The 11,618-nt window shown below is 36.8% G+C and overlaps 1 protein-coding gene across 1 annotated transcript in view; it reads left to right on the forward strand.

Moving 5' to 3' along the window:
- The window catches only part of GABRG3 (gamma-aminobutyric acid type A receptor subunit gamma3), a 288,817-nt gene extending 278,914 nt beyond the window's left edge, over positions 1-9,903 (forward strand). Inside the window, exons 8-10 of the mRNA XM_041468500.1 lie at positions 4,672-4,868; positions 6,343-6,372; positions 9,625-9,903. Of these exons, the coding sequence (XP_041324434.1) occupies positions 4,672-4,868; positions 6,343-6,372; positions 9,625-9,903 (506 nt within the window). The remainder of the gene's footprint in view (positions 1-4,671; positions 4,869-6,342; positions 6,373-9,624) is intronic.
- Positions 9,904-11,618: the final 1,715 nt, after the last annotated feature.

An 11,618-nucleotide genomic window follows, 5' to 3' on the forward strand; every position in this document is an offset into this window, starting at 1 on the left:
AAGACTCACAGTTATTCTGTTATCCAGTAACACTTCCAGAACAGCAAAAAACCCATATACAGCTGAGGACAGAGCAGCTTAAAGCTGCCTGTCCCTGGCTGGGTAGACTTGCTTCTGATAGCCAGAAATTGAGCAATAGGTCATAAGTATAACTCTCTGCTGAACTCTTAAACTGAACTCTTTTCTTCTTAAATTAGGTGACTCAAGGGAGGTAAGGAAAGACTGACTGTTCTCCATCTTTTTTTAAAAGGGAGTCTGAAGTCCCATGGGGGGAGTCGCATAGCATCCAATTGGGGTTAAGAAAAAAGAGACAAAAGACATCTAACACTTTGCGTTATTGATTTGCCATAAGTATTTTTCATATCCTCTACCTAAGGGTGGCTCCCCACACCACAAAGCTCATTTTTCCAAATAATTAGACACAGAAGTATTTTAGATCAGTAAGCACTAACGTGTGACTCTCCACCTTACTCCTCAGCCAGCAGGAATTTCAGAGAAAAAAATGTATTCAGATACTGAAGTCGTGAATTTGGACTAAGAACATAAAAAGGAGTTTGTTCCAAGCTTCTACTGTGTAGATGTCATGATTCACTCCTAAAACTCTGACTGAGAATTTAATTTCATAGGCTAAAATATGGCTTTTCTAAAAGTAAAGCCAAGCCAAGTATATATGGGTCACTTCTTTTGTGCACAGAATCCTGTTGCTCCCAAATTGACAATGGCCTGTTGACTCCCGGGACGCAGTAAGCAGATGCTCCCATTGTGCTGTAGACCTAGACAGTGGCACATGGTAAAATTGTGAGTAATGCAGCTGAAGGCAAACTGCTGAAATTGTTCTACTAATTAGTTGAAATTAATTGTAGACACTCTGTGCAACAAACCTTCTCCAAGTATAGCCGCATTAATGTAAAGGATTAGCACCAGTGAAATATTTATCTCTCTGAAATTAATGAATAATTTCCAAAGTTATTGGCAACTACTCACAGTTACATGAAGGACAGGTTTTATTCCTTTCTGAATAATGCTAGCTAATACATTTCCATGCTGGGAGAAAAAAATATTTGGGGTTTGGGACCATAAGTCTTCTTTCAGCAGTACTGTCCAGAGACATTAAAGCGTTCTTTAAAAACTTGGGTTTTTAATTCCCTTTTTACGTGCACTTTAAGGTACTAAGGCCCAGACTGGCAACAAGATTAACTCCAGGCCACCTAAAGAGTCAGTGGGAAAATGGAAGTAAAATTTGAGTGCTGGATGAGAACTGTGCTTTTTGATCCTGAGTTATTCTGCTCTTCATTCAAAGAGAAAAAAATATCTCTCTGCAGCTTCTACGTGTATCTAGTAATCAAAATTATCTCAAAATGTTCCAAGTCAAGAGGCAACTTTTCCCTGAAGAAAAGTTATGATCTGAAAAAGAATAGGTTATTTTCTGTGAAGGTGAAGGAAATTAAGTTAAACTGAAGCTTCCATCCAGTTTCCCTGTACTTTGCAAAATGGGTATAATATGTAATAGGCAGTTACTACAGAGCAAGATTGAACTGCAGGTTAAAAAGATACTGTGGGTATCAAGGCCAGAAGTGTGTTGATGTGAAAAAAAGATACAGATATTATTTAATAAAAAATAAACATTGCTTTCCTTGCCATTTCATCTTTACCTCATTCACTAGAAAACCAAAAAAGTACTCAAAACAAGGCCAGAAAGATGGAGAACTAACTTTATGGACAAGTGATAACATGCATGAAAGCAGAAGACATTTCCTTTAGTGTCCCACCAACATAAACTCAATAAAATAAAAAATTAGCCTTGCTGACCAAAGAGTTTCTAACAGTGAAACTCCTGCCACCTCATTTTGCATATGGCTGTCCAGTAAGCAGATTTCAAGCAGTAATAATTTCAAATAACTGTTTAGAGCAATGATCTAAAAGTGTGTGTTTTCTTGCATTATGTAGATCTGCATAATTTGATCTTCCAGTCAGTCCTTTTTATTATATCAAATAGCATCTTTGGTATGGGATTTACTGAGAGAATATAACGTCCCAAAATGGTATTTGCACAGAGACTTGTAAGCTTACACATACAATTTCTACCTGAAAATTTTGGACTCAGGTTACCTCAGAACTGTCCTTAGCTGATACTAAACTTCTGTTGAAATAGATAGTTCATGAGCCCTGTGAATTTCAATAACAGATGCAAAGCTCACTTTGCCATACGGGACTCCACAAAGTGAGAGACTTCACAATTTCATCTGGCAACACATATGCATTTGAAACCACTCAACAAACTGAATTTCCTTAGCATGAGAGATGAAATGAACTAAGGGTATGGAAACTAGATATTATATTTGGAAATAATGGTGCTGAATTTTGTTCATACATACATACATATATATATATATATATATTCTGATTTGTAAATGTACAGAAATACAAAACTGCATCATCTGGTGGACCTTCTTTCTCTTTCCTCTCTGCTGTATGTATCCTCATAAACTCATTTTAATATTTTAAAATTTGTGCCTGTTTGCTAGTTTTAAAATTGATACACTAGATAGAATTTTAAACATTTTAAAAACTCTGTACTTGTTTAAAATGTGAGCAAGAATCCAGTTGCAAGCATGATCCGAGCTGCTGTTTCACATTCAGGCTTAAGGCATGGAGTAGGAGAGTTGAGGACTTGTATACTTAAACTAATTATTTTTTAATAATTATTTTAATAAAATCTGCCCTATCACATGATGAGTGGTAACAAAAACTTACATTCGAGTCCAGGTAAATGGGATGCTGTATATTGTACTGGAAGAATTCTATAGGTTTTGAGGAATTTTTTTTAAGATAGTAAAATGCATGAAAGCATGTGCATATGGCTCTGAAAAGGACACTTTTGTGTCAGAAATCTAAATGTGGGTTAGGAAGTGTTAAAGAACTTTATTTTATATTGTAGGGTATGTCATAGACTGGATGTGGTTCTTTTTAAATTAGTAACTCCCAAGGCCTGGGTCAAGGCCATACAGAAAGTGATTGACCTATAGTTAGTAAGGGTCAAATCAAAGCCAGCCAGTTCACACCTTCTGCACTTGGGCGTCTCTGCAGGTGGCTACTGTGATAAATGGCTAAATACGGTCTTTGCAGCTTTTTTAAAGCATCAGCTGGGTACAGAACTGAGGTTGAGGGGTCTGGAGAGGTTGCTGGATCATGCCAACCCTATCTGCTTGTACTGGGAGGTGGCATAGATTTCAGGAAATGGCTTTTAGATGTCCAAGGCACACACAAAGTCCACACTTTACACTTCCTATCAGCATGGCTTTCATCTTGGTTATTGACTTGTGATTTTTTTCAGAACCTTTCTGTTTGTTTGTTTGTTTGTTTCTGGTTAATAGATATATAAGGAATTAAATTAATCATTATTATTCAACACTGAGACACAGACAATAATTTGGCTTCTGGCTTTCCCAGAGACTTTCTGATAGCTTGAATGGAGAAGGTTGTTCTTGTGAATTGCTGTAGCTTATATCACACTTTACAAGCCAGAGATGGACAATTCTTCATAAAGAGAAAGCAGTCAAAAGTAATCCACAGATACTTCTTGCTCTCCAGAGTGCTTTTAGTGATAAGTTATTTAACTAGAAGGCATAATTTCCATCATTCCTTGCCATTTCAAACACTGTGCACCATTGTGAAACATCATTTTAACTATAAAAAAGAGAAAGATTACCTCATGGCTATGCTGTTTGTTGAGAAGGTGCTCTCTTGAGACTTACTTGTGGGAAAGCTTTATTTTTTTTTCCCTATCCAACAAGAAGTTGGATTTACTTTTTTTTTTTTTATCAGAAGACATGCAGTTCATAACAAGTTGGGAATGAAAAGACTGCTTCATTCCTCAGGAATGAAGAGAAATTGTATGAATTACTAGGCATCAAATAACTTACATGACATAGATTTCATTTTAGCACTGGTTTTATCATTTTGGATATTTCACACTAATCCCGTTTTGTTCACTATTACTAAATCAATCTCAGAAGTGATGTTTTGTATGAATTAAAAAGGCTATTTCTGTTCATGTTGCATCTGAAGTTTGTATGAGAGTCTTACTCTGACTGAGCAAGTAACATTGACTTCCCTTACTCAGAAGGAAAATGACACTGGAGGACTCCCAAGGAAGCAGTGGTGTGAAGACATACTTTCACAATTCATGGTCAGATCTTAGCAGATTTTTTTTTCCCCCACCTCTTTTTTGATCATAAGATATTTCCTGAGATCAATACTACTGTGGAATAGAACATGTTTCCTTCACTGCTTACTAACTTTCTTGATTTTATTTTTCTGGGTTTAGTATCTTTTCTGCTTCATACTTCTCTTCAAAAATTTCTTCATTCTCTCCCTCACCCCCATCTTCAACCTTACTGGGACTGGAAAAAGGGAGAGATGCAGAAAAGCATAATGAGACGCATAGGAATGCCACTTTTTGCAAAGATGAAAATAAACAACAGAGCAAATCTGTGTTTACAAAATAACTTTGTCCCTACAATACTATTTTCCATTATTTCTTAATACTACCAAATTCATTAATTACTTGGCTACACTCTGGATTTCTGGTTTGTATGTTTATTTCCAAAGATTCTTCTGTGATATGAAAAAGTGATGCAGCACACAATTAACTCAAATTTCTCTCTGCAGGCATCACCACAGTATTGACCATGACAACTCTGAGTACCATTGCAAGAAAGTCATTGCCTCGTGTTTCCTACGTCACTGCCATGGATTTGTTTGTGACTGTATGCTTTCTATTTGTATTTGCTGCTCTGATGGAGTATGCCACCCTCAACTACTACTCAAGTTGCCGGAAACCAAACTGTACTAAGAAGAAAAAGTCGGTAAGACGGGAGCATTTACATTTCTTTTCATGTGCAGCTCAGAGAGCAGATAATCATTCAGTGGTAGCCTGTAATCCCATGGCACTTCACTCCTCCAAGATTTTCCCAGTGGTGTGATCTGCCCTGAAAGCTGATGGAAAAGTCACCCACAGCAGCAGAAGGAGCAGTTACATGCCTGCTGAGTGAGGTCTGTTCCTAGCAGAAGCAGCCTGCTCACCATGGAACAGCAACCCTGCCTACACATCCTTTGTCCTCCAATTACTGTGCTGGTAGTTGGTAAAGTCTCCCACTGAAACAGATTGCATAGCTTGTTATACAAATAAGTGCACACCAATGTATATTCAAATGCATTGCTATTTCATGGTTTAACAGGCCTAGAAATATTTATGAGCAGAATTTCATTGTCTCTGCTGGGAACCAGCATTTGGTTTAAGCCCTGTGCACAACGGTGCACGTTCCCAAGGACAAAAATGGAGGTCACTTAAAAAGGTTTTAGGCATGGCTCATTTTTGGCCAAAAACCAACTTCTAAGTGTAACACCCGTAAAAACATAAAAGCTATCTATTTAGAATCAACTAAAACAATAATGCAGGAAGAATTGCCTGGTTTAGTGTGACTATGAGAATGAGAGGGTGCAATTTAACAGAGAAAAAAATCTCAGTGTAAACATAACGGAAGGGGGTTGACCACTCAAGATCAGTGATAAATATTATTTGTTCAAGATCAGTAGTTGGAGATATTGGATGCCATTGTGTGTAATGGAGGAAATAAGGACATTTGAAATCAGAAATCAAAGCCAAATAGGAAAAATGTGAAGAAGGAAATTGAAGAGAGAGAAGCCTAAATTTAGGGAATAATAGGTCATGATGTAAAAAGGGGTTGAATGAAGAGCTATAGAAAATGATTGAATGAAGAACTAATGAAGGAAAAGCTGAAACAAATACGGGATTAAAGAAAGTCTAGAAAGCCACAGACTTAGTCAATGACAACTCCATTAAACTTAAAATAGTTTCTTGCAAAAATGCATTGCTCACAAAAGCAAAAGATTGTTACCAAAAGAAAAGTTTGAGACCAAAATGATCGAACTAAAATTGCCATCCTATAGAAATACTGAATTAAAAAGTCATGAGTATCTTTGTTAGTAGGATGTAATTCCAGACATATGAATGAAGATGTGAGAAAGAATGCAACATTGACGCGATTTAAATTAACACAAGAAAAAATGCTCAATTACCTATTGTTTGATCATTTAATGAGTTAAATAAAGATTTTAAGTCTATGAAAACTAGATGTGTATTTTGCTGAAGCTTCATGCCATTTTCAAGTGTAGAGGTTATGTTGAATATATAGAACACACTGCTTGGAGTGTTTTATGCATTTAAGGGCTTGGTCGAAGGAATGCTGTTGACTATAGATGCATGTGAAGCACTAAGTATGTTTTATTCTGAATAATTTTTTTGTATCTTTATTTAAGCTACCTGATGTAAGTTTTGGTCATGTAATGGTAAGTAAGTTACTTTATTCAGTGAGTGAATTGGGGGCATGAATAGATGGTTGACATTTACTTGCACTAATTCCTGAGAGAGCTGTATTGCTGTGTTATGCTTTACCCTGACTTCACTAAAAATATTGGTTTGCTTTTTTGTTAAAAGGTCAGTTTGTTTTCAGCTGTGGCAGAGGAACATAGCTGCCCCTTTCTATAAGGACTTATCAAGTGATATGAGAGGGAGGAGGGTCAAGTATAGAATATTATGTGTTATTTTTACCTCAGAAATTTTGAGTGTCACTTTATATAATACAGAAGTTTCTCACTACATTTTATGAGAAAGTAATAAGCACAAGTTATGTCATAAACTTCTATGGAGTTTTAATTAAGTTTCACAGAATAAAAAAGTTCATTTATGCATATGCAAAACCTTTAGTAAGCTTTCAGGTGGATTTTCAAATTTAGGCACACAAGTTAAACAGAGGTAGTTGTACTCTGTCTACAAATGGAATATGTGCAGCAGCAATGAAGTTGGAATAGAGCACAAAATTGTGTCTCTGAGTTAATGAATACCTGCTGTAGTATATGCAAATATAAAGCAGTTAACCAGCTGGTTGAATGGTCTGCCATCAGATAAGAACAGAGCCAGAACTAAAACACTGGGGTTTGCATTTCTTAGATTGAATATGATGAAGTTTCTCTCTTAAAACTGCCAGATCCATGTTATTAGCCTGTCATTTTTCAAATAATAATATACACTTTTTTAAAAAAAACATGAGTTCTCTGATGTATTTTAAGACCTCATATAATTTAGAAAGTCTGCTCATTGGCAATTAGTGGTTGACTGCAAGCATCACATCTATCCACTTTCTACTGCTGTCACTCCCTGGACAGACTTTTCTGGAAGGTGAAGTTAACAGAGCATGTTGAATGGGTAGCAGCACTTTCCTTTTTCCAATTAAAAGCTATAGGGAAAGAGAATTAAAATTACATTAGTGTTTAAAAACCTTTATCTAGAACTAGTCATTCTGATCTGCTTGGAAAGCATCTGCAGCATTTTCAAGTTTTTTACTCACTCTTCAAGTTTTTTACTAGCTGGTTTTTTTCTCCTTAATAGAGTTACTGAACAACTTTGTCTATACTGAAGACCTTTGTCTATACAAATAAATCTTCTAATTAGAGCTTAAATAAGCAATATCTCTGGCTCTCAAGATATCATTTTGTCTTTTTCAGCTTTGTAGTGATGACGCTTAAAAGGTGAAATTTATTAATCTTAGTAAATCCATGTTCAGGCAATGCCAAGCCTTTTCTTTTCCTCCTAGAAAACACACATATATACCTTGTCAGAAGCAATATTATTAAGCATGTTTAACACTGCGCCTAAACTTCCTTGTCCAAGGTCCTGGAGAAGTGCCTTGCCCTGGCAGACCTCCTGGGTGGGACTGGCATGGTGCCCACAGCGTGTGCACTACTCTCCTCCCATCCCCAGCTCAGCTGGACACACAGAACGTGGGGGGACCATCCGCCTTCCCCTCGTATCTTGTCACTTCAGGATATCTCCTACGTGACAGAGATTAAAACAACCAGTTGAATCTCTCTGAATTATTAGGGCAATTATTTTATCTTCTGTCCTGAGCAGATAGTTGATATAACAAAACAACAACAAAATACCCCAGAGATGAGGAAGTTTCCTTTGCAGAGCCAGAGCACTTTTTTATCATCACTCACCAAAACCTCTCTGAGCCTTTTTTATTTTAACATAAATATTTTAGACAGGCATGGAAAATTTCAGTCCCTGAGTTGGAAATGTTCATAAAGACCTGCAATAAATGTACAATATATGGCAAAGTCGTATAGCAGAACTCTGTGTGTACTCTAGTCATAGTCTTTTCTTTCCATAGTACTAGAGTCAAAAAAGATTGCTTGTACAATAATCTTATATCTTTTTCACATGGCAACACACTGTAAGGCTCTGAAACAAGCCACACAAAACTTTACAAAAGAGGGAGAAGACCATACGGGTGTAATTTTTGTTATCTAATCTCAGAGATAAAGTCATTCACATCAAAGACATTTGCAATAATCTGCTTCTAAACTGCAATCTGCTTGCAGTTCACAGCAGAATGCACCTGAGACATTTTAGCATTTACTTATGATAAAATGAATTGTGTCCAGAAGTAATTGACTGGATTCCAATAGGGCAGTTGTTCAGGTGTAGTTATCTGCATTGGCAGTGCCAACATCTAAGTAGAGGGATGCCACATCAAGTTCTTAGCTCAGGGACCAGCATTTTTAATGAGATGGGTAATACTATAGCATGTCGAACCAAAAGATTTGTAGAAAGCAAATTAATATATAAAGGAAACATTTATGCTGAGGCACATCAGTCATATCACTAATGCTTTTTGACATCCAGGAGGAAGGTTTTCAGATACCCCCTAACCTTCAGCAGGAAATGTTGAGTACTTTGTATAGTATGGAAGCAAGAGCCCCAGAGCATCCTCCTAAATGCAAGCAGTTGTGACCAGCTTGTTCCTGGCACAGCCAGTACATTCCTGCAAGCAAAGCCAATGCTCGGCACAGTGCCAGGGAGAGGAAGGGCCTCAGGTAGATAAACCAGGCTGACAGGGCTGGGTCTGCTTTGTCTGGACAGTAGAGACAGGCAGCGAAGCTGATGGGACCTTTTCTAGTGATGTCAGCAGAGGAGGTGACACTTGTGAAGATGGAATGGGTTGTTTAATGAGAGGGCAGACTATTGTGGGAAGGCATCCTGCATGCCAAAGAAATGATGTGACAGAAAAGCTGACAAAATGTAAATAGGGAGTACATGGGAGAAGGAAAGGTCTGTAAGCGTGAATGCTGCTGTGAGGATGCATAACATCAAAATTCCTATTTCTGAGCATGTGTGATAAGCACTAAGGGGACTTGCCTCGGGATGGCTTTTGAAATCCTGTACTGTAATAATCACTATCTATTGCTGACCATATCTGTTCCCATAAATCACAGTAAAGTTAAGAGGCAGTGAATGCACCTATGTGAAGTGGAGGACATTGTATAATTAAGTGGAGAGGGGGAATATCTTCCTTAGTTTTGAGAATCCATTTTAAATGTAGTAGCTACAAGTATTTAAAACAACTTGCAAATTATATTCTGACAGGTAAGTGAATTCCTAAGTGTGAAAAAATGATTGCTTTCTGCTGTGATTATTAATTTTGATCTGCATCATCCAGCGAAACTTGTCAAACTGTTGCAATTTTTTTCTCTCCTCAGAATTATTCTGTACTTGATATGAGACCACCAACTACAGTCATCACATTGAACAATGCCATGTATTGGCAAGATTTTGAAGATGCGTGTGTCTATGAATGTCTGGACGGGAAAGACTGTCAGAGCTTTTTCTGTTGTTATGAAGAGTGTAAATCGGGCTCATGGAGGAGAGGACGGATTCACATAGACATCTTAGAACTGGACTCTTACTCTAGGGTCTTTTTTCCTACATCCTTCCTGCTGTTTAACCTGGTCTACTGGGTTGGATACCTCTATCTTTAAATGTTGCCTGTAGCAGTGAAGACTGCTGTGTTTTCTCACTGCGGATGGATGGTGAAAGTGCAGAAAAAGTGAAGGACACAGTCAGTTTCATCTCCAGTTAAAAAGACCACATTAACTTTTACTATCACAGAGCCTGATGAAGAATTTTAACATGTAATTTCTTGAAAAAGAAAAACACGGAAGAATTCTCTCCTAACTGCTATTTGTTTTAAGAAAAAGGTTCTTACAAAGTTCAGCTGAATTTGTAGTGTAAGCGATGTTTATGAATAACTATTGTATATTAAAATCTCTACTATTGTCCCTTACCATAGGAGCTATTCACAATTCAGGCAAAGTTTAAATATGTAATTTTTATTTTTCATTCTCATACTTTCTTCAAAATGCTGCCATATCCCTAAGGCTCAGAGAAATGTACACTGTCACAAGCAAATAAGCCAAAGCTGATGAAAATGCTCATTTGTATTTAAATTTGCTTGATACCACAGGTTTTGATATAGAACAACCACCAAGAGACACTAAGAAATGTCTGGTAGGATCCAAACGTGGACATGACTTTCTGCAGAGGTCTGAGATTCATTGAATTAGCCACTTACACTTACCCATATTGGTTTTGACTTAGAGGTGAAAAGGCAGACAGGGAAGAAAGCTATAATTTGAATATAAGTAAGACTTGCCTATCTGTGAGGCAGCTGTAGGCATAACTTCTACAATTTTTCAAGCTTTTAAATGTGTTTTTTATGACTCATTGAACACAGGATGGTCATTGATTTCTAAAGTGCTATACTTGAAGCAGGACAAGATTCCTCTTGTTTGTGTCATTGTAGCAGTTCACAGTGCATAGCCCATGAGTAAAAATTATAATAGCACCAGGAATATGTGACTTTCTTTGGATTTCAATCTGCTGAAAAAGTATGCCCACACATTCTTATTTTTTCTCTCAAAGTTGTATTATAAAATTGAAAAAACATGTGTGCCAAGGGCCTTTTTTTTTCTTTTCATAACATTAAACACTGCAATATTTACTCACAGTAGTTGTTCCCTGTGCCTGAGCTAAAGACTGAACACTTGTGGCTTGAATAGTGCATTACAGGACCTCAGTTGTGACACTTGAATTAAACATGAAATAGCTGCCACATAGGGAAAGAGGTTCTTTTCATTCTTTTCCAAAATTTCCAACTATATTTTACACTGAAAACAATTTTGTATTTTTCAAGGTTTTGACCATTCAATTCTAAACTACCCATTTTTTCGAAAACTAGTTTTGCAGTATTAAACTAAGTGATGTCTTTTACAGACTGTCTACACAATTATTATTAAGCAAACAAAACACAATCAGAATTAAATAGCAATAGCTTTTCACTACCCTTTGCATGACAAATTGTTAGAAAAGATTGAAGTTAAAAGATAATTAAAGCAGCAATTCTATTTCTTTTCTCTTTTGGAGATAATTTTTTAATGAACTCAAAAAATGTGTGTCTCTTCCAGGCAGTATTTGATGAAAAAATGAATAGTGGATGTGACTTGAAAGGAGTTCCTTTTCCCTCAACAGGAAAACCCTGCAAACAAGCAAAAACTAATGCAATGGTAATTCTAAAGGAGCAGAAATGCTGTCATGTTCTTTGAAACATCACTCTCTCTCATTGCTGTTGCTCTCTGTTCTTCCACTGAGTTTTAATAGGAGGAGAAAAAAAGAACTAACCCAAAAGTTAATTTTA

Source organism: Pyrgilauda ruficollis, unplaced genomic scaffold (assembly GCF_017590135.1).
Source record: "Pyrgilauda ruficollis isolate IOZ18807 unplaced genomic scaffold, ASM1759013v1 scaffold22, whole genome shotgun sequence".
In the NCBI taxonomy this organism is placed as follows: Eukaryota; Metazoa; Chordata; class Aves; order Passeriformes; family Passeridae; genus Pyrgilauda; species Pyrgilauda ruficollis.